Source organism: Megalobrama amblycephala, linkage group LG7 (assembly GCF_018812025.1).
Source record: "Megalobrama amblycephala isolate DHTTF-2021 linkage group LG7, ASM1881202v1, whole genome shotgun sequence".
Classification (NCBI taxonomy): domain Eukaryota; kingdom Metazoa; phylum Chordata; class Actinopteri; order Cypriniformes; family Xenocyprididae; genus Megalobrama; species Megalobrama amblycephala.
Genome location: NC_063050.1, coordinates 13,992,237 through 14,016,452, shown reverse-complemented (window position 1 = coordinate 14,016,452; position 24,216 = coordinate 13,992,237). Strand labels below are relative to the sequence as shown.

Genomic DNA, 24,216 nt, shown 5'->3' with positions numbered 1-24,216 from the left:
TTGATACAATGCACTTATTGTCTGGGCCGCATTAATGCACGGGCTTACCTGGGCTTAAGCCCAGGGCCCCAGGCTGAGGGAGGGCCCCCGTGATGCCGGAAAAATTATAACCTAATTTTATAATGTGATGACTGTCCCTTTAACATCGCTTTGCTTTGAATACATGTGCGGTCCTGCGCGTGAAGTGCATCAAGACGCGCCGCGTCTAGCAGCAAGCAACTCACAGTGTCAGTATCTGGACAATGTGGACAGACCAAGTGGCGCTGCCTCTGTGTGCGTACACTCATAAGGTTCGTTCACACAGAACGTGTTTTTGCTTTTGAAAAACGCGAGACGCGGGCAGTGGAATGGGGGAAACCGCAAGGTCTCGAGACGCTTTTTAAAACTATTTTTAACTGATTTTGACTTAGCTGAACTGATTCATGGCTTTAGAACGCCATGTCATGCGCGAGATGCTGCAAGACGCGAGCGCAAAAGGTTCTGTACGTCCTTCTAGCGCATGCTTACATAGAAAAACAAAGAAAAAGTAGCGCATTGGAATGGAAAAGCGCGTTCTGTGTGAACAGCACCAAAGAAAACAATGTGTTTGAATTTTAAAGATGTGGTGCGGCGCTACGCTTCTCAACCGATGTGCTACCCCTCACTCACTGAACCCTGCAGTCGTCAATAAAAATAGGCTACAAATCATACAAAAATGCAGTTTCTGAAAACGTTCAATGAGGTACTCTACTTAAAATGCTGAAATTAACAATGAACAATAATTTTATTAACCTTACAGATGGAATCTTAGTATAAATTGTTACCGTGTCATATAAATACAAACAGTCATGCTTAAAGATGACCATCTTTAAATATCTACACAAAGGCCATAGCATTGACATTAGACACATATTGTATGTATGTATACATTATTTGCTTCCATTTTACACTTTATTTGCTTCCATTTTAGAACACTGATTATTATTTAAATAAGATTTGTATTGTATTACAGTGATGGTAAAAGAGAACTGAAATCAAATGCATTTCTGATTTGTTTATATATTTGTCTGATGCATAACGATACAGTTTGCTTTCCCATGACACTAGTTTTAAACTTCGGTAAAGTTGGTTTTATATTCGCACATTCGGACTTCTGATAAATTCAGACTTTCCAATAAATGTGCAATAAATTAATGTTTGCGAATTTTAAGCAGCGACATGATACTGACAACCAACGATTGATCAACATTTTTCACAGTCGATCAAAATAGGCAAGTATTGTTTAATGGCATATTTACTTGTGAATGTCCACTGAATGTCCAATGTAGTGATTAACAAGGCTATTGAATACAGATGTCCGAATGTGCGAATATATAAAACCAACTTTACCCAATTTAGTTTTAATTATGCAACTTTGCTGCATAACGAATTGATAAAAGCGACCAGCTGGATATAAACTAATGCAAATAGATGGTAACAATCATGACATTAAACATTTGGGTTGAACTTGCGTGTGTTATTGTCACATTGTTTTAAAGACCAAAGTGCAGGATAAAAAAGTAATTTTTGCCTCAAAGAATGAATTGATTCTGAACTGCCGAAATGAGTCTTCAGCAATTCCAGCTGGTTTCGAACAACATCTATTTTGACCCGCCCTCAAACACTGAGACTGGAAGACTGAGACTTCAAAAAGCTGAGACTGGAAGAGTTTTTGACATGTTGACATGACATCTTTACGGAGTAAAAGCAAATCAACTTTGCATGCACTTCCAAAAGACAAGGACTCGCGCTGGAATTGATACGCCTTTGTTACTGTTCAAATCTGCTTCTCATTTCAGAGGCTGCATCCTCCGGAGGATGCAGCCTTCGAAATGAGTAGCCTGTACAAATAGTTCAGACTATGTGCCAATATGTATTTCATGCAGTGATATTTATATTTTATAACAGACCTATAGGTTTGGATGTTTTGGTAATGGTATTTATCCTTGCAAAATAAAAGGCTGATAACTTTCACTTTGTGATTAAGAAGATTGAGTGAATGTAGATAAAAGTTCTGGTGGATGAAGGGCCCCCTCAAGAGGTAAAGCCCAGGGGCCCCTTGGAGTCTTAATGCGGCCCTGCTTATTGTGTACATACCTGTTTTTACATTGTACTTATATTTAAAAAAACACCTGCATTTAAGTACATCTGTAATTCATTTCTGTAATTACATTTATAATTATACTGTCAGAAATAAGGGTACAGTAGGAGTCCATTTCTGTCCCCCAAGGTACAATCTACACTAACGTACCCCATAGGGCTTATTATTGGACCTCAAGGTACATGTTTGTACCTTTTTGAGGGTTAAAAAGGTACATATATGTTCCCAAGCATTAAAAGGTACATATATGTACCGTTTCTTTTAAAGGTTAAGGTACAATATCAAGAGACAGCCTCTGCTAAGCCTTTTTTTTTTTTTTTTTTTTTTTTTTTTTTTTTGCAAAAGTTGTTGTTTAAAGATTTTAATGATATATAAATGATATATATCATTAAAGATTTTAATTATATACAAAGTTGTTGTTGTTTAAAGATTTTAATGATATATCTTTTGAAATTTCGCTTAGCAGAGGCTGTCCATCTTGCCGGGTGTTAAAAAGTAACACTGAAGCAGTGTTAAAGTTAATGAGATAATTGATTGATGATTGAGTGATGATTGACAATTAGTGGAGACACCTGATGTTAATAAGCAGAATCATTGAAGGAAAGAGAGAAAAAAGGTGTTAATTAATGTTTTATGGAATGTTTCATTTCAAGTCACCATGAAAGAGGTTGTCACCATTGTTGAGGGTCATATGCTGATTCTTGATGTTTGTGTGTGTTTAAAAAAAAACCCTTCAGATTCTGCTTATTAACATCAGGTGTCACCACTAATTGTCAATCATCACTCAATCATCAATCAATTATCTCATTAGCTTTAACTGCTTCAGTGTTCATTTTTAACACCCGGCAAGATGGAGTCATATGGAATATTTAAAAATGTGTTTAAAATGAAATGTTGTAAAATGTGAAAATGAAAAGGTTTTAATAAATTCTGATTTTAATTCAGCGTGTGTTTGTGTAAAATATATATATCTCATTAGTCAACAATTGTACACTGTCAAAGCCAATTTTGTCCCCTTTTTGAAGGGTCAATTTTTGTACTGTTAAATAAAGGTACAAAATTGTCATCAAAGGTACAAAACTGGTCTCTTAAGGTACAAATCACAAGGGTACAAATCTGTACCCTTGAGGGTACAGCCCCAGTGACAAGCCATTGTACCCCTAAAGGTACAATTATACTTTATTTTCTGAGAGTGTACACTGTTGACCCATCCCTTACACCTTAACCCACCCTAAAACCTATCCATACCACCAAAGCTTTCCCTAACATTACCAGTATCCACCTCAATATAGCAGCAAAAGTGTTTTGCAATTCAATATGAACCCAATAAGTACATTGTACTTATTTTTTGATGTAAGTACATAGTAGTTAAGGCCACTTAACATAAAGTGGGACCCTTTATTTTAATGCAATACTGTACATGTTAAGAAATGCATAGTTTATGTGTAGTCAATTCTGTTCAAAGACTTCCCCACTACACTGTAAAAAAAAATCCCAGTAAAATTTACGGTAAAAAACCGGCAGCTGTGGTTGCCAGAACTTTACCGTAAAAAATACAGTAGCAACGTAAAAAAAATCTGTTAAATTTACGGTAAAATAATGTATTTCATTAACTGATATAATGTTAATTTACCAACCTAATGAAGTACTAATATCTGTTTTGTACGTTTATAATACACTGACAGTCACCAACACACAGTGGTGATAAGAGTCACATAATGAATCAAAGTTCATCACAAGCAGATTTTCCACAAGCTGAGGAGGACAACACTAACATATAGAAGGTGCACACAGTGTCATTCACACACACACTAAACACCATCATGGTAACATGCATGAAATTGTAAAAATGCAATAAACATTAATTTAACAACATTAGATGTAACATAAAACCCTAATGTACATAACTGATTAGAAAAAAATGAGAAAAGCTAAGAAGAATCAGAGTTATTTCAACGAAAATATATCAAATGTGAAGTGTCACGCAGGGAATTGTGGGAATGTCAATTTACGGTTTTTCACTGTAAATTTTACAATGAATTGTTATTTTTCACTTCCAAAAACTGTGAATTTAACTGTATTTTACCATAAAATTACATTAAATGTACCGTTAGATCTATTACAGTTATTCACCGTATATAGTACGGACACTTTCTGTAAACCAATTAACAGTTTTTCACCGCAGAATTTTTACAGTCTTTTACTGTTAAAATCACGGTCATTTTTTACAGTGTAACCTACCACCGTTAAATGCTTATCTTCTCATTAGCAGTTTTTCTCTTAGTCATGATATTTTATACCTGTTAAATTTACATTGAAATTAATGAATTTGACTGATAAACACCCAAGAAAATGCATGGTTTTACTATGGTAAGTGTAGTAACTATATATATATATATATATATATATATAAATAACTAATAACTAGCTACTTGAGTAGATATTTCATTGGATAATTTTTTACCCTTACTCAAGTAAAATTAAGATTATTACTTTCACTTTTACTTTGAGTAAATATTTCTATGAGTACCTGTGTACAGTTTTTGGATACTCTACCTACCTCTGGTAATCAGTTATTTTAAAGAACAGTGACGTCATAAAGCCTTTTGAGCTCCTGCCTAACTTAGACACACACAGACAGCAACAATCAGAATATGAATCTCAACAATGATAACATTCAAAAGTTTAATATCGCAATGCATGCTGGTGGTCATTTTGGTGGTCAGTGTTTCATTTAGTTGGGCTGTTCGTCTCTTGGCTTTTTGTGTGAGTTTGTGGTCTTTGTAACAGTGTTTACCAAAACACAGAATTTGTTGCAAAGAGTGATATAGTTTTCTGCCTCATAAAGCAGAGTAGTTTACTAAACTTGTTCTGTACTAAACTTGTTTTACTAAACTACTGATCTGTAGCAAGAAAGCATTGTTGGTGAATATAACCTATTAAAAACAATTACACACTTTTGGTCAGGAGTACAATTAGTAAATGATTTTGCTTTTTGTTGAATTTTCAACATCAGTTGAGGGTGCAAAAGTGATATTGATTCAATGATGTTAACGTTGGCACATTAACATTGATTTAATATTGTTTCGATCATAGCTTGGGTTATTTGTTTGCTTACTGCTTTTTTGCCTACTATAGGGAAGGATGCTAGGGAAGGAGACTATTTTGTGATTATATCCCAACCAACAATTTTTTTCACAGTGATCTCACTATGTGGTCACAATGTGAGGTCACAGTGATCTAAAAGTGTAACCTCACAGCACACTCACTGAATGCTCATATTATGGCCACAATGTGAGGTCACCCCAGCTAGAAATTTTATTGGACATGGACTCCAACATCACTCAGATGTCAAATTTTGGTTGAAAATGAAAATTGGATTGATGTCTAAATGTTTGTTGGATGTCAGGCTCCAATGTCATTAAACAACTTCAAAAACAGCATTTCTAGCTTCACTAATTACAATCCAGATTGACTTTATTTCTGTCATATGTGTAGAAAAAGTCTTATTGAGATTAAAAGAGTTTTTTTTTTTATTTTGTCATCAACGTTGGAGTCCAGTGCCTGCTGGGAAACTTCCCGTTATAAGAATGTTAGGGCATAATGTTCTATCAATGTTAAAATGCCTCAGTGTACATATGTGTCTTTATTTCTGTAATACATATACAAAAAATTCTTAGAGAACTAACCGAAGTTTAGTTTTAGTCACCATGATGGTGGTCAGTATTTGCTTTAGTTGGGCTCTTGACCCTATGTTTTTTTATATTATTTTTATAAATTAACATTAAAATATAGAGGGTCAAGAGTAGGGATGTCCCGATCAGGTTTTTTTGCCCTCGAGTCTGAGTCCTAGTCATTTGATTTTGAGTATCTGCCGATACCGAGGCCCGATCCGATACTTCTATAATACATCAAAAAAAGAATAAAGAAGAGCGAAAAAAAAAAACAGATCCAGGACGTTCCTTATTTTTTATTTAATTACAAACAGAGCACTTCTGTGAGGTAGCTTGAACAATCAAGTAATAAATAACATAAATTGTTCACTTCACTTCACTTTAGTGCAACAGTAAATATAAAAAAGGCTAATATAAAAACAAATATATTTGGTTTGATTTGGGTATGCTGCAGTCTGTGTAATAACTAAAATAATGTTTATATATATCATATTTTCTGGCTAGTTTACTTTAGTTTTTTATAATACACCATACTTTAACCCAAACTGAATAATAAAAAACAAGTTTAAATGGGTTTAATCTTCTATTATTATTTTTGATTCTTAATTTTCTTTTCTGTCATACTCAAATTCTTGTTAAAACACATTAGACATGCGTATTGTGTGCATTTTGAACACTTTTTGTGTGAAATTATATTTATTTTGTCCATCAAAAGTGTGCTTTCACTTTAATTACGCGTCAGCAGCGCACCGTGTGTCTCAATCAGCTCCCTTCAGTAGTCAGGGCACTGATCAGGGTATCAGCCACATTCACTTTCATTATATACTGATTCACGACCTAGGGAGCTAGGGAGCTGATTGAGACACAGGGATAGACTCGGTGCCGAGACGATCGCGGCACTGCTGCTTACGCGACGCTCCTGCCTGGCGCTTTACGAGCTGCTCCTGCTGCCTGTGTGAATGCATCCGTTGGTTGACATGCACGCTGAAAAAAATATGCGCTACTCACGCGCCGCTTACACTTGCAGTGTGAAACAGGCCTAACTCTGTGCCACCGCATCACTAGATGTGTTAAAAATAATGAGAATATATATACATATATATCCGAGTCCTGATCGGGTGGTAACGTCCAATTCCGATCGAGTCTGAAACCACATGATCGGGCCCGATTTCCGATCACGTGATCGGATCTGGACATCCCTAGTCAAGAGCCCAAATAAAGGGAACACTGACCTCTATAATGGTGACTTGATATGAAACGCTACATAAAAACTAAACTTCTGTTAATTCTCAGTAAGAGGTTTAGTATATGTATGGCAGAAATAAAGTTAAACTGATTAGTAATAAGTGCAATAACTGGAAGTCAGTTGTTGCTGTGTTCTGTTCTTGTTGTTTCTCTTTCCTTCAATGATTTTGCATATTAACATCAGGTGTCTTCAAAAATAGTCAATCATCACTTAAATATCTCATTAACTTTAACACTGCTTCAGTGTTACATTTTATCGCCCTGTAGTGTGGACACATATATACACTGAGGGGTGTTAATTTAACACTGGGGATTTAGCTGTGTACTGAAAACATTACAAAACATATGATGTTCTCAGAACATTCATTGTGACCAGTCACTGTGAGTTTAAATTGTTGATTGGGATAGATGTCATTCTATTAATTTCACATTATTGATTATAATAGTCCTGTGTTGTCCATCAGTGTTTTAATCTGAGGGATTGTGCACCAAAAAGTTTTAAAGATACACACACAGATTTAATGTGCTTGTGTTGCAGTTGCAGTCAGTTGCAAATTAGTCTATGGTATTATACATTAGATCTGAAATGGCATGCTATATTGTCAGATAAATATAATCTGATACAACAATTCTTGTTTTAAGGGGAGTTTTGGGGAAAACAAGGTATTGCAGACCTTTAGGTTAAGAATAGTTTAATCAAATAAACAAAACACAGAAATAAACAGATGTGTTGTGCAAAAATGGCAACAAGTAGTACGATTTTTCTTGATTACATTGCACGATCCTGCAGAGGTTATTATAGATTTTACAAGAAAATAGATAAATGATATTCAGGATTAATATATGTATATACTTTCATAAAGAAGGAAAGAGAAACCCATGTCATTGTGTTATTTTCTTTGAATTAGAAAAGTCCAGTAATGTCCAAAAGATGCTGCCACTTTTTGGTCGTTCTGATTTTCGTTGCTTCAGAATAAGCTAGTTTTGCCAGCGTCTGTGCACATGGACGAGGTTTTTGCACTTTGGACAGCGATGCTCTACATCCTTGCAGGAATTCACAAAGAATGGAATCAAACAACATGGCCAGATCCTGGACAGAAAAAATAAATAAATAAATGTATATGTTGAAAAATGAGTTTTCTGTTCTCGTGATATACCTTTGTGATTAGTTGTTTTTCATCAGTTCAATCATATGTGAATAACAGAGTACCTGAAAAGCATACTTGAGCAAAAGTGCAATACCTTACTTTGAAAATGACTCCATTAAACTCTAAGAAGAAATGTGTAAAAAAACAGCACATGTTATGTGTAACACTCTAGTTTACACATTTTATGTCAATACTGCATAAAAATGTGTTGGAAGAATTCAATTGTTTTACACATATTATGTGTAGTTTTAAAATTAATACAACCTGTGTATTTTTTCACAGCATCAACACAATCTGTGCAGCCAAAAACACCTGTAACCTGTAACAACTTTTAAGAAATCCTTCAGATTATATTGATAAAGTTGATCTTCTGCTGTAGAATCACAGTGCTGCTGTAATCAATAATGTAAATCTAACTTAGAGATTGGGCTCTAAATGAGTTCAGGTCAAATAATGATTATGTGAAAACATAACCAACACCACCTGATCATCTTTTCTCTTTGCTTGTATGGCTGTTATAATTAAAATGACAACAACCCAAACAAAATCTAACATTAAAAAGTCAAGGGTCAAGAGCCCAACTAAAGCAAACACTCATCTCCATGATGGTGACTTAAAATTGTGATTTTCTCCTTTGATTCTGCTTGTTAACAGCAGATCACCTTCCTGACACATTTACTGTGTTAAAATCATTGACTCAATGAATGTGTCAGAATTAACACAACAAGTGTTGTCTCTAAACTCACACACTGATGTGTAAGAATTTAACACAGTTTTAACACATCCTTTCGTAAGTCTGAACACACCCGAAATGTTTTAACTTGCATCATTATAAATGTGTAAATACAAATATCTTTAAAAAAATGATATACAAGTTCCAATACATGTCTGAATCTGATTTTCTTTTTTCCAGATAGTCAAAAGTCTGTACATGAGAATTAAGTGAATACAGTTCCTTACATAAAAAGTCCAAGAAGAAGACAGATGTACCACCCCATCATCCCATTGATGTATGTTGTTTCTGTGACGATCTGCTGCTGGCAGTAAGGACAGTTCATCTGCCCAGGAACTTCAGTCAGACGTGGTGGAATAACTACCACTGTGGCTACATGTACAAATTTTTTTTTTTAAATACTGATGAAAAATACATGTAATATGATCATTAATCTCCAATGTAATATTCTATACAGGTCCATCATGTGCATGCTTAAAAATTTTAGTGGCTTTTCTGCCTACCCTGGGCAGGCGCAGGCTGGACAGTCTGAGTGACAGGCTGTTGGTTGTAAACTACCGTTGGAGCTGAAAGAGAAAACATACAGAACCAGAAAGCTGTAGAATTTCTTCAAATTTGAGATAAAGGAAATATTATCCTTTAAACTTTTGCTTTTCATTTTATAGTCTTACACTGAAACATCCTGATTGGCAGTTAAACAGAGAGTCTCATAATAACTCAAGACATCAACAATCACCAACAGCAGGCATATTTGAAAAATGGATTGTTTTAGTTATGGTTAGTGAATCGAAAATCGATTTCAATTCTGGAGTCGAATACTTAAGGTCAGGAATTGGATACTTATAAAATTAAAATTTTGATTCCTCTTATAGATTCCTTTGTTTGCATTTCAATATAACTTTAAACAGGGGCATAGCAGCAACTGTTAGACACAGGTGATTTTGTCTCCCGCACATTTTTTTTGACCCAACACCAATATTTCTGACCGTGTTCTCTGATTTGATACTTAGATTTGAGTGAAGTAACATTCAGCCAAACATAAGGCGAATCCTCTCTTGGCCGCGTCTGCCATGAGCTTCAAATCTCCTGTTGCTCTTGTGATTTCTTTCATTCACTCACTTCTTTCTTTGCTCTTATGATGGCCCTTGGGTGTCCCACTCTTGTTTGCCAGATCTGAGTACCAAGCAGGCCATAGCAATGCCGCATGTCAGCCAAGAGCAAAGAAATAAACCAGAACTGGACCTTATCTGAGCTACAAAATCTATATATATTAGATATGGTCATCTCAGCATTGATTAACAAGCAGAATCTCTGAAGGAAAGAAGACAACACCTGTTCTATCTCCATGCAGCATATAATCTCAGTTTCTTACATTATTAGTGCGTCCTTGACTCCTGACACTGGAGAATGAGCTCTTAAGCCGGGAGAAGCAGCTCATTTGCATTTAACCGGCCACACACTAAAACAGTCCATTTTTGCTCATGAAAACTTCACATTTTGTAAGCTAAAACTTCAACATACACTTTGTGGACATCAGAGACTTATTTTAAATCTTGTAAAAAGTTAATGAGATGATTATCATCAATAAGTAACCAACATCATCAACACAGGGGATTTTACGGTTTCCCTCTAAATTACACAGTAAATATCAGCTCTCACCCATGCCAAATGACTGGACCATTTGTGTTATGCTGGATTTGTGTTAAGATTTGTGTTGTGACCATTTGTGTTAAGCGCATTGTATACTGTGGCCACTTTACATTATTGAACCATTGTTGTTACCAATGAACAATAGTCTCTGAACTGAATATCAGAGTGAGGGTCCGCTGACCTGGTTGGGTTTGATAGGAAACCTGTTGCATCTGGTCTGTAATGTTGGTCTGGACCTTTGGCTGAGGGGTGAGCTGTCCTTTATCCATTATCAACAATCTGTGAATGAGAAAAACATAAGTGATTCAATGGTGTGTTCTACAATCCCAGCCAACAAATTTTTGTTCTAAGAACATTTTCCAAACATTCTGTTTTGGTTATGGAAACATCAAAATGTCCATTTTTCTGAATGTTAGAGAAACATTTTGTAAATAGATAGTATGAAACATTCTTTCAATCATTCAAACACCTGCTGTGAACAAGCACTGAAAGAAAGAGAAATAAGAACACAAACTACAACTTTCACAAACTAAGCCACAGCATTAGATGAACTGAAGATAAAAGACATTAAATCTCTTAAGATGTCGGTAGAGGAGGATTAAATAGCTCACAGCATTACATCTTCACTTATTACAGTCGATTTTGACTTTATTTCTGTCATACACGTACAAGACTGTTGAGATTAACAGAGGTTTATGTTGATGTTTTATTGAAGAGTCACCATTATGGTAATCAGGGTTGTTTTATTTGGGCTCTTGGTCCTTGTCTTTGCTTAGTTTATTTTTTTCTACAATTCCAGATTATTTCAGAAACTCATTTTGCATAGATAAAGAGTGATGAAAAAGTGGATCAAGATGTCTGTGTAATAGCAGTCAAATAACCACATTAAAATGGTTTTAAAAATTCAGTTATTTCTTGACTGTTAAAGGTGCTAAAGAGGATCTTTTCATGGACTGAGAAACCAAAGACTGTTACTGAGTTTTTGAAATGAGCGCATGCGTAAGAACAACCCCCCTCCTTCACAGCTCATTTCGTGCACGAGTATTGGAACACGAGTGTTTACAACCGGCATTCGCTGTGTCGTGTTAGTGGATTCATTATGTTGGACTCACCGCAGGTAACTCATAATCTGCAGTTGTTACTCCTGTCTCCTGACAAAAACATTGCATGCGGCGCCTGTGGAGTGTGGAAAGTTACTGGAGCGCGCAGCCACGCTCATCTCTCACAAGGAACGTCATGGCAGTGATTGACAAGCCAGAGGGCCAATCGTTTACGCGATGATCGCGTAAACGATTGGCTGATGTTTTTAAGGCCCTACCTCATGCACAGATGATGTATATAAATATTATTCCTTTCAGTGCACCTAATAAATAGTCTTTTATCACTTAGTAAAGACAGTTTCAAGTAATATTGCAAAAATGTATAAAACAAAACATCCTCTTTAGCACCTTTAATTATGGAATTGAAGTAGTAATAAACATATTCAACGTTTAACAAAACCTCTTGTATAGTAACTAAGACACACATAGATATCATAACATTAATCATACAAACCTCAAGAATGGTGACAATCAAAAAATATTCAAATATAAATAGTAAAGAATTCAGATGCATAATTTCTTCATGTCGCAATGTATGCTAGGAGCCATGAAGCATGTCACCATTGCTGTGTTTCATATGCTGATTGTCGATGTCTGTGAGTGTATAACTAACACTGTTATCAACTTCCTACTCACATGTTTTCATTTTATTAGAAAATCTAGCTTTCACATGGTCAGCAACAAAATATTCAACTACATTATTAACAAATAAACACAACTTATAAGAGAATCAGATCACTTCCTAATGATGCCACTCTTAACTAACAGTCAACATTATATTATGAACCCTTCTGACACAATAATACTACAGCCAAAGAAAAACTGATGAAACTATCAAAAACCCAACTAAAGGCAAATACTGACCACCACAATGGTGACTTAAAATGCTTGAGTCTGCATATATTAAATTAAGCAAGGATGAATTTAGCTCCAATCCTAATCAAACACACCTGACCAAGCTGATCAAGTTCTTCAGGATTATTGCTTCTGAACATACACCCTTAGACATCAACACTTATCATAGTGTTGAGTCCTCAACAGTGGTGATAATTTATACATGCCACAGTGCATGCTGGGATTTTTGTACAATGACGAAACCCAGGATGCATTTCAGCATGAAACTTTTTGTTTATTGTCACCATTGTTGAGATACATATGCTGATTCTTGGTTCTTATTTTGTGTCCAAATAAAACAGTAGTTCAAAATTGTATATGTACTGTAAAAGAGTGTTAAATTACACATGATAAACACTCTTGTTCTCATGTTTAGTTTTACAGGCTTGGTAAAGCAAAACTTTTGTATTAATGACAAAAGTAATCAAGAAAGGTCACATTAGCGATGGGCGGATCGAGGCTTTGCGAAATACTGAAGCAGTTGAAGCCGTAGTTGATGTGCCGTAATGTGTCGAAGCTTCGAAACAATCTGTCACGTGTCTCCACGGTGACCCCTAGTGGTCAGAACAGTGTAAGTGCAACAAAACTCAGGCCAAACATGCATTAAAAATACCCTTTTACAAATGTATTGCAAAAGTTTTATTGAAAGTAAAATCTATTAAATGCAATTAACTAATCATCTAATAAGATTAAATATAGAGTGTCTGTATAATATGTGTTCTTTTATCAATTTTCAAGGCTTGTTTCTCTGTTCCATGGCTCAAGCTAAACAGATCAATAAGAGATTATTAACTACCATTATTCATTTTAATTATTCTAATGTCTAATTAAAACATCTACAAGTGTATAAAACTGATCAGAGATCAGTTAAAACCATAGGGTAAAGCCAATAGACACTTGTTCAATAGTTTTCAGTGAATCTACATGATTCATGGGTTCACTTTATCATCGCCCTCTACTGGTGAACCATTGAAATTTCTAAATGTTTTGAAACGTTTCGAAACAGTGATGACGTAACGAAGCCTCGTTTACTAAAATCACGTGACTTTGGCAGTTTGATACATGCTCCGAATCACTGATTCGAAACAAAAGATTCATGAAGCTTCGGAGCTACATGAAGCAGTGTTTCGAAATCGGCCATAACTACGTCACATTGATTATCTCGTCACTAGAATTACATTCAAGCTATTTTTAGCTATTTTCATAGGATTTAAAAAAAATAATATGTTATTTCAGTGATCAAAGATGAGTTTTAAGGAATAAAATGATTTACTACAGGGGGACTTTAATTTCATGCAAGTGGCATTTATGGCATTTATAGGTGACTGGATCAAAAATACTTTCGAAATCAAACAGGTTGGCGCATCCTGAGATGAACAGGAATGGCAACAGACAGCTTTTGCCTCATACCTCTTTGATAAATGTGATAAAGCATGATCACAGTTAATTTCCTGGTGTTAAATTAACACCGCTCTGTGTTCTTATGGGAACCACCAGCAGGTGTGAAAGTAATACTGAAGCAATGTTAGAGTTAATTAAGTGATTGATTGAGTGATGATTGTTTGATTATTGAAGACACCTGATGATAACGAGCAGAATCACTGAAGGAAAGAGAAACACAAGAACTACAACTGACTTCAGCCACAACCTTAGATGAAATCAACTGAAAAGACATTAAATCTCTCTCATTACAAACTGACTTTATTTGTTGTTTGTCTGCATTTATTTTTGAGAATTAACATAGGTTTAGATGTTGATATTTTATTATAAATGGTGATCAGTGTTTCATGTATTTGGGCTGTTGATGGTCTTTGTAACAGTGCTTATACTAAAACACATATTTTCTTGCAAAAGAAGCCATACACAAAAATGATCAGGTGATTTATTTTTCATCATTAAAAAGAAACAGAAGTATTGACTAATGGCATTAATGAGCAAAAGTGCTTGTTCATTATTAATAGATTTTCAGCAACAACAAACGTTCATAATTTCAATGTGTAAACACATTGGGAGAAAACAAAATTAGACACACAATCATCAAAAATAAGCATATGAATCTCAACAATGGTGACATACTTCATGCTGCAATGCATGACCAGATCCCAGCATGCATTGTAGCATGAAGTATGTCACCATTGTGACATACATACATTGTGATAACACAGATACGGACACAGATAAGTCAGAGGAATATGTGTTTGGAAAAAGTGATAGAATCAAGGTTTGTTCATGCCATGTCAGAACTACCCTGATTCTGACTTGTAAAAACATCCTTACAGTACATGTAAACTCAGAATTTTTCTGAGAGCTTATACTCATGCCATGTGACCTCTGTACCACCTGACTCAGAGGTGTAGTCAAGACTGAGACCAAGACCATTCAAGAGGGAAGTTAATGAGATAATTAAGTCATTAATCAAGCACTAGTGATGAACACCTGCTGTTAACAAGCAGAATCACTGAAGGAAAGAGGAAAACAACAACAAAATAAAACACCAGAGGCCCGTTTCAATAAGGAGGTTCAACCAACTCTGAGTTGACTTACTCTGAGATGGGAAACTCTGAGTTTTCTGTTTCAGAACAGCTGAATTGAGTTAGTTCAATCAACTTAGTTAGAGTTAAGCGTGTGCACCACGACTATGAAAAGCCATCATCAATGGAGCTCCGATATAACGATTCACCATGGCAACAGCACATGACAAAAGGACGTCTGCATACTTCTGAGATAATGCAAGTTTAATTTTTTATCATTGTTATAATATCAGAGGTGAAGACTGGTAGAATGGTAAGTTATTGAACTTATATTCATTTTCATGGTATCCCACATGCAAAAAAAAGAAGAAGAAAAAAAAAAATTAGCAGGATGCAATAATAAGAGTGTAAATGATTTTATCATTATTAAACACTTGTTAGGCAATTTACTTGCACTTTTAGAACATTTTCTTCATTTTATTGAAAATAAATGCCTTTCTGATGTGAAATGTACTGGGAAAAGGGAGAATAGCGAACTCGGCAGAAGGCGGATTCGAACCCAGGCAAACACGTCATAAGTTTCTTCATCGTGCTCAACACGCTACTGCCTACACCACTGAAGCCATTCATGTAGATTTTAACCTTGTGTGAGATTGGTGGGTGGAGTTACTGTAAATTCGCACTTAGTAATAGATACTCCAAATAATCTTGTTTTCCGTTTGCATTAAGATAAGACCACACTAGCAGATATTGATCATTTTACTTAAGTAAAATGCACTTAATTTAGATCCCCCCAGGAGACAAGACTAAATATCTTATATCATTTTCTTATACAAAATCCATCTTGATTTAAGAATTTTTAGATATTTGTACTTGAAATAGGACAAAAAATATTCCATAAGAAAAGCATTTTTGCAGCATGAATGAATGAATGAACTATTTAAGCATCACTTGCACTTTAAAAAAGGGGAGGAGATCAAAGGAAACTCTGGGTTTACCGAAGAAAACCTGCTCCCGACCAGGTTAGGTTCACAGAGTAAGATACCATGGTAACTGACTCTGAGTAAGAGTTACCTCCCTTTCAGAAACAGGCTTGACTTAACCTGCTTTCTCGGGTTTGACTTACCTCTCATTCTGAAACAGAAAACCCAGAGTTTCCCTCATTTCAGTGTTAACACACTCAGAGTTCTCACTTAACCTCCTTTCTGAAACGGGCCCCTGTGCTACTTTTGAACATGAAGACCATTTGCAATGGTCTCTTTGTCAAGTCCAGTCAAAAAACATCACTTACTCATCAGTGCTTGTGTTTTGGGACAACACTTGTGTTAATTTTGATACATTCACTGTGTCAAAAAGCATTTGTTAAAAACTGACTCAAATTGGTTAAATTCTTACACATCAGTGTGTGAGTTTAGGGATAACACTTGTTAATTTTGACACATTCATTGTGTTAATGATTTTAACACAGTAAATGTGTAAAGAAGGTGATCTGTTAACAAGCAGAATCAGTAAAGGAGAAAATCACAATTGTAAGTCACCATCAAGAGTTGAGCTCTTGACCCTTGACTTTTTTTAATATTAGATTTTGATTGGGCTGTTGTAACTGAGTTGTAACAGCCAGGCAAGCCAAGATGAAAGATGATCAGGTGTTGTTGTTTTTCTTCTATTTCCTTCAATGATTCTGCTTGTTAACAGCAGGTGTTCATCACTAGTGCTTGATTAATGACTTAATTATCTCATTAACTTCCCTCTTGAATGGTCTTGGTCTCGCTGTCGACTACACCTCTGACCTGACTGCTCTGTCTGTGTAGACTGTATGTAATGCCATCACTTCACTATTCTCTTTTAAGTGTGACAAGTATCCAGTGTTATCATGAGATCTGATTTCCTGAAAGAAGAGTCCCTGACCAGCCAGTTTGATGACATTATTTTATCTGTCAGGAGTTCATGTTCCAAGTGACAGATAAGTCAGAGGAAAAAGTGAAAGAATCTCAGTTTGTTCATGCCATGTCAGAACTACCCTGATTCTGACTTGTCCTTATAGTACATATAAAATTTTTCTGAGAGCTTCCACTCATGCCACGTGACCTCTGTACCACTTGACTGCTACAGATTCAGTTTGGCATTGATAGTGTTGCCATAGAAACGCATAATGCCCAACACTGCATTCCAAATCACCTACATATACTATGCCTTTTGTGAAGATGTCATGCTGTCACCGTTTGAACATGCTGTCACCGTTTAAGTTACCTTGTCAATCATCATGTCACAGTTAAAATCCTTCACATTTAAAGGGTTGAGATGTGAACAGATATGTACAAGCTGCACATCACTGAAAACACTAAAGGCACTCATAAATTTAACCAACAAGTGGAAATTGGTTATTTCTGCATTTTTCTAAGCATTTTCGTTTTTCCAGGTTGAAAAACAGAGTCGCAGCAATGTCACGGAATCTGAAGTTGATGCATGCATTCAATTGGCTGCTGGGGCTGGAGAGGCACGAATCTACATCATCCGGTTCTGAACGCTTCCCTGTAATTATTCATGAGAATAAACTCTTTTAACCCAATCACTGCACTGTATTACTCATGAGATCACATTACAGTGGAGAATTCAAACAACATGTGACAATATGTGGAGCACGCATGAAAGCGGTTTCTGCGTGGAACGCCACGATGAGTTTAACAACGCTCGCAACGCGGATCAGAGATCATATACTGGAGTAAACATGGAGTAAGCATGTTTCAAGTTGTTAAGGACATATTTCACACACTCTAGTGCTCTTAAAGGTCCCGTTTTTCGTGGTTTTTTGAAGCTTTGATTGTGTTTATAGTGTGCAATATAACATGTGTTCATGTTTCGCGTGTAAAAAAACACAGTATTTTTCACATAATTTACTTATCTGTATACCGCTGTTTCCACTGTCATAAAAACGGGCTGATGACTTCCTTGTTCTATGAAGTCCCTCCTTCAGAAATACGTAACGAGTTCTGATTGTGCCAGCGGTTCCTGTGTTGTGATTTGACAGCAGTTTAGCGCATCTTGCCCGGAAAGGTCACGCCTCTTACCATAACGTGGAGATGCATGTGCTCAGTGTTATTGTAAACATGTCTTTAATTTTACCCTATCAATTTGAGCCGGAATCAGACCCGGTGATTGGACTGCGGGATGAAAATAACAGCGTTTCGACAACATGGCGACAAACACACTCTACAAACGCAACTCTTGTGTATTCCTGTGGGCGGAGGTTAGTCAAAAAACTGTTTTAGTGACGTCATTAAAGAAGGAAGTAGAGGGATGTAGTCCAAACTGGCCGTTCGATGTAGGCGACTTCTGTTAAATAAAATATCTCGCTTGGCATTGAACTTTGAGCTTTAAAATTTTACAGATTTTATTTTATTCTCTAACAACAACATTACACACTAACTAAAGTTTGAAACATGGGATCACGAAGAACGGGACCTTTAAAACTTTTTGAGTTATTGACTCAGGAAAAATAGAATTTTAAGCACTTTCATCTTGATAAATGTAGTTATTTGAACTTATAAAGTTTAGTTGGAATAACTTTATTAAAGTAAAGTATACCTTTTTTTTTTTTTTAGTTTTCAAAACCACAGCTCATGTTCATTTACCCTAATTTGACTTATTTCTTAGTTAAACCAAAACAAAAAAAAAATATTTAAATTGTTCTTATGTCAATTGTAAATAATTATTTTATTTCTAATGTTTTGTTGAGATCTGTTTCTGTCACAGACACGCCAGGCTCCAGCACCCTCCGATCACAGCGCACTCCCTCTCCGGAATACTAATCACCGTCACCTGCACCTCATCAGCACACTCATTACCAGCACTACTTAAGACACACTCACACACAGCCACATTGTCCGGTCTTGTTTGCATCTAAGGACTTACCTGAATGCTTACCTCAAGGACTCCTCTTGCTACTTACCTGTACTCCGTGTACCCAAGCTCTACTCCTCGTCTTCGATCTGGTGTGAAGTGTTGTCTGAAGTCATCTACTCCATTCAGCAAGTATCATTCTCCATTGTGACTGTGCAACCACAAAAGGACTGTGTCATTCTCCATATCATTCATCAGTCACGAACTTGCATCTGTTTACTCACCTGTTGTCATCCTGATACTCTGCTTGTGTTCAATAAACAACCTGTTAACCTATCTTCTGTCTCTCGACTGGTCCTATTGTAACAGTTTCATTCAAATTCATTCCTACTGCAAATAATAGTTGATCTGATGTCACTGAAACATCCACTGCAGAGATCTCAGCAGAGGATGGTTAAACAACTCCAAAAACAGCTTTACTAGCTTCATTTATTTATTTCCTTTAGTTGTGCTCCTGATCCTTGAATTTTCCAAATAAGTTTTGTTTTTTGGTTTTGGTTTCTTTAACACTGCGTTTAAAAAAAAAAAGCCAGAAATGCCAGATGCCAGCTGCTTTTCAACGATATAAACAACAAAACGTGTTTTGCTTCTTAGATCATATCTGAAACGTCATCACTGATTGTTGTTTCGTGTCTCTTCAGTTTCTACTGATCTTGTGATACTACAGTATTTGCTCCAGCAGAATGACAGTATGATATGTTGAAAAATTTGCTGGACAGTAAGTTTTGAACTACAGCATTATTCAGACACACACTGATATCAAGAATTAGCGTATAAATCTCAGCAATGGTGACAATCAACAAAAAGCTTCATGCTGCAGTGCATTCTGGGTGCACCAATCAAAACTCAACCATGTCTCCCAGCATGCATTGCGGTATGAATTGTAGTAGTTGTTTTGTCACCGTTGTTGAGGTTTGTATGATGAGTGTTGATGTCAAAGTGTGCCAATATGCCCAATTTGAAATTCCAGCGTAAAAGCTGTATTTGATATTCTCAGTTGTGTCAGTGTTAATGCATTAATGTTTTCAGCTAAATTAGTTTAGATAAAAGAATTTTTTTTCATAATTGAATAGAGCCTCAACCTTATTACTATTTTTGCTTTAAATCACTGTACAACAAGAGTTTTAATGTCAAAGCACAACTGTTCTTAATAAAACACTATTGCAGTTGGTATAAAAAAAAAAGCCAAGGGTCAAGTGCTCAACTAAAGCAAACGCTTTTCACTATAATGGTGACTTCAAAAATTGTCAATACAAAAAATCATCATTAATTAGCCTCTGTTAATTCTCAGAAACAACTTATGCAAGAAATAAAGCCAAACTTGTCTGTAATCTGCTCGGATCTTGAGAAATGTAATTGATTTGCAGGTGATGTTTCAGTGCCTGAAATCAGATCAATTATTATTTGCAGTAGAAATTAATTTAAATGGGAATAAAATTCTCAACCGAAACATGGTTGAAACATTGTAAATAAAATAATTATTTACAATTGATATAAAAGAACAATTTAAATAAAATAATTATTTATTTGGTTGAATTAATAAAATAAGCCAAATAAGGTTACATGAACATGAACTTTGGTATTGAAAACAACTGAACTGTAAGTTTAAATAACTACATTTGTCAAGTTGAAAATACTTAATATTCTAAGTAATTAAAAGTCAGTGGAAATTAGTACTTCAAAAAGTTTAGTTGAGTGAACAAAAAACATATTTTACAGGGAACGTTTGTTCTGAAAACTTAAAAAAGTAAGTTCACCTTACCTTCATAAAGGTAATCCAACTCAACTTCATAAGTTCAAAGAACATTAAATTTGGCAAGTTGAACATACTTAATATTCTACGTAAATACAACTTAACTGAGTCAGTGCAAAAAAGATAACTCAAAAAGTTAAGTTGAGTGAATGAATTTTTAGAAGAAAAAAAAAATGTTTACAGTGTGCATTACAATGTGCCCCGCTATTAAAACTATGCCATTCTATTCAGTTACTGATATAATTGGCATAATTAACTTTTATGAATTTCTGTTGAGAAACCATGGAGGGAAAAACAGGTGCATAAAGACTGAGAGGAAGAACCTGAACATTTAGAAAATATTATTTCATGAAATTTACAGCATTTGTACTGGCTTGTCTATTTATCTCGTGTTCTGTGACAGGTGTGTGTGGAGGGAGGGGAGTGTTTGTTCAGCTCTATGTTTTCCTGAATGTCTGAATGAGTTTCTTCATCTGTTTGCCTGCATTGTTTTGACCAATGCTGTATAGCTGTGTTTTGCAGTGTGTTCATTATCAAACTCCAAAATTATTTAATTTTGATTTTCTAAAGAAAGAAGTATGCACTGTTATAATGAAACAAAGCCACATATTTGTACCAGACATGTGAAATTAATGTGCAAAAAAGAAACACTCTGAACCCTAAGTAGCTTTACACAAACTGAAAAAGTTAAAAAGCATTAGGTTGTCTCCCGCTCTCCCCTAAACCATCCAGATACCTTCTTAATATTGAACAAAGGTCAGAATTTGTACATCAGGTTTTAATATTACTATTATATTTATCTCTGGATTTCATATAAAAACCTGTATTCAAACATCACAAAGTGGCTGTGGAAGCACATAATCCAAAGTAGAGAATATGATCTATTTCAATCTAAAACACCTTGACACATACCTGCAGTCGACAGAGAGCTGTGGAAATTCTGATGCTCTTCCCTGTAAAGACACTTGGACAGATAGAGAGACTATCAGAATAGGCACTGATATGGCAGAAATAAGGGGTGGAGCTAAAAGCTGATGCACAATCAGAAGTTCTGCATGATATATAAGCTGCATGTTTATTTCCTGATTGAATGATCAGAGTGAAAATGTTGACAAAACACCTGCATATACCCTTACGGATCGAAAAATATATTTAAATATACTCCAAAATATAATGTAATATATTACATAATACATTTCCATATGGGAAACTAGAGCTTATATTTTTCAATATACTGCAATATATGCATTGACCATGTATGGCTATTTAACAATACATATAACCCAGACAGCAACATATACCCCCTTTCCACCAGCACGAACCAGGTGCTAGTTCAGAGCTATAGTGCTAGTGCCAGTTCGGAGTTGGTTCAACTGACGAGCCTTCTAAGAACCAGTTTGCCTTTCCACAGGCTAGAGAGCCACCACAGAGCCAGGTCTTGCGTCACTGTATACGTCTCATATTTCACAGCAAAGCTAGCGCCGCAGCGCCAAACACAAATACACCAGGCTCGTTTGAGATGCATCGGCTTCTCGCAAAGTGATCAGCGCATGACATCAAGGGTGCTTTCACATTAGCACTTTTGGTGCGCACCCGGGTTCGATTGACGTCAGAGTTCGGTACGTTTGGATGATGTGAACACGGTCTTCTGAACTCGGGTGCGCACCCGCGAACCGTACCCGAGTCCGCTTAAAAAGGGTGGTCTGGGGTGCGGTTCAAGTGAACTCCGGTACGGTTCGCTTCTGATATGAATGCAAACGTACCAAATTGCGGAAGTGAACCGCTATTAATGCCGTATTATTTGATAAAAATGTGTGTTTGTGTGTGTGTTTCACTCACTTTCCCAACGAGCGTGACTGACGTGCTGCAAGCAGAGAGCTGTAGTGTAGCCTTTCTTATTTCTGCTCACCTTCCGTACTACAGTCGCGGCAGATAGAGGCAAGTGTCGTTATGAACAAAACCAACGGTTAAAAAACAAAAATATGAAAGTGAGGAGAGCAACGTTATGCATTTTGCCGCCCTCTCCTGCGCCGTCGTTACTAAGCAACGGAGTAAACAGCTGCTGGTTTGATGACGCAAACGAACCGCGGGTCGGACCCAAATAATATAATGTGAACACAGTCCAGTGGGGGCAGGGGGAGGGGGGAGCAATCGAACTCAGGTTCGGTCCAGGCAATCGAACCAAGTGTGAAAGCACCCCAAAGCTCCGCAAGAACGATCCAAAAGTACAAGGAGTCGTATGCCCTACAAACGCTCCCGCGGATCCGCGGCACCCGCCGAATCGGTCCGCGCTGCTCCGATGCATCTCGAACAAGCCTTCTATCAACAATCGCGGATGTTTCACTACTGTTGATGCTCATGGCTTTGCGAACCTACATCGGCATCCAAACACGGCTCGCCGTAATTTGTATATAGACGGAGATTACGATCGAGCTTCTATTAGCTCGATTAGCTGCTATTTCAAAAATGGCGGTCACAAGTTTCTTGTTGGTCACGGTAACCCCGCCCCCAGCCCCTGACGCAAGCGGTTCTTACTTCTAGCCCAGCAATGTTTTGGTGCTACTTACGAACCACTTTTTCTGGTTCGGAGCTGGTGCTTTGTGTGTCGAAAGACAAAGAACTGATTTGAAACTAGGCTCTGGCTCCGAACCAGCACTCAAACTGCCTTGGTGGAAAAGGGGTAATAGTGTGGCCCAGATCCGGCCCACATCTGGCACATGTGGATCACACGCAGACCAGATGTAGGCCGGATCTGGGCCGACACTATGTTGCTGTCAGGGAAAAATATTTAGAAATGCTAAAAATAGAATTACATCTAATATTAATAAAGTTTAATCCTTTAGTGTGCATATATATCACACATATACACACATTCACGGAATGAGTTTTCTGGGACAGAATATTTCTAGTTCCCAGCATGCTTTGCTTCTGACTGTTAAAGGAGAGTAAATGTCAAAATTAAGTGTTATTTCATGTGTTTTGCTCAATATCAATATAGGGGGAGATCTGTTAGTGCTTAATGTTGTATTATTTTGGAATTTAAAAGGTTTTCTGGTACGTGTGAGTTTTTGGGGTTACCATTGTGATGGTTGTGTACTCTTCAGTACAGTACTAGACTCTGTATAATGTAGTGCTTAAAGTTTAAAAAATAACAATAAGAAGAAAGTACACCGTCTGTGTTCCTGAGTGGTAGAAAGAAAAACATAGTGTAGTCACGAAAGACACATTCTATAGAAATACATTAGATTAAAAGTCATGTTGAGTGAAATGAAAAAAAGGAGAAATTCGTGTCCACGAACACGAATCAATAGATTAAATTTCGTGACTATATTCAACTGGGTTGGATTCTAATCATGAAAACCGAAACTTTCCAGCGCACCCATATCTCTTGTTGGCTGACCCCTCTGTGTCAGAATCCGAAGGTGAGAGATTTACAGTACATTGAAGTCTATCGGATGGCCCTCTACTTTGAAAAGTGATGCAAAGGGGGTACCTTCTGCCTCGGATGTCGACGCCAGGGGCAATGACC

The 24,216-nt window shown here is 36.4% G+C and overlaps 2 protein-coding genes across 5 annotated transcripts in view; one reads left to right on the top strand and one right to left on the bottom strand.

The window, feature by feature from the left end:
- The window catches only part of LOC125271747 (NACHT, LRR and PYD domains-containing protein 12-like), a 1,137,836-nt gene that overhangs the window by 909,406 nt on the left and 204,214 nt on the right, over positions 1-24,216 (top strand). The gene's annotated exons all lie outside the window — the stretch shown is intronic.
- LOC125271784 (LITAF domain-containing protein-like) lies at positions 7,714-22,801 on the bottom strand. 2 transcript variants are annotated; one of them, XM_048196041.1, is made up of 6 exons: positions 22,527-22,801; positions 21,600-21,651; positions 10,751-10,848; positions 9,423-9,485; positions 9,147-9,291; positions 7,714-8,128 (listed from the first exon to the last, which is right to left on the bottom strand). In XM_048196041.1, coding segments are annotated over exons 1-6 (471 nt in total). In that variant the 5' UTR covers positions 22,528-22,801; the 3' UTR covers positions 7,714-8,016. The 2 variants fall into 2 exon arrangements, with proteins under 2 accessions (XP_048051998.1, XP_048051999.1); XM_048196042.1 differs by lacking the exon at positions 21,600-21,651.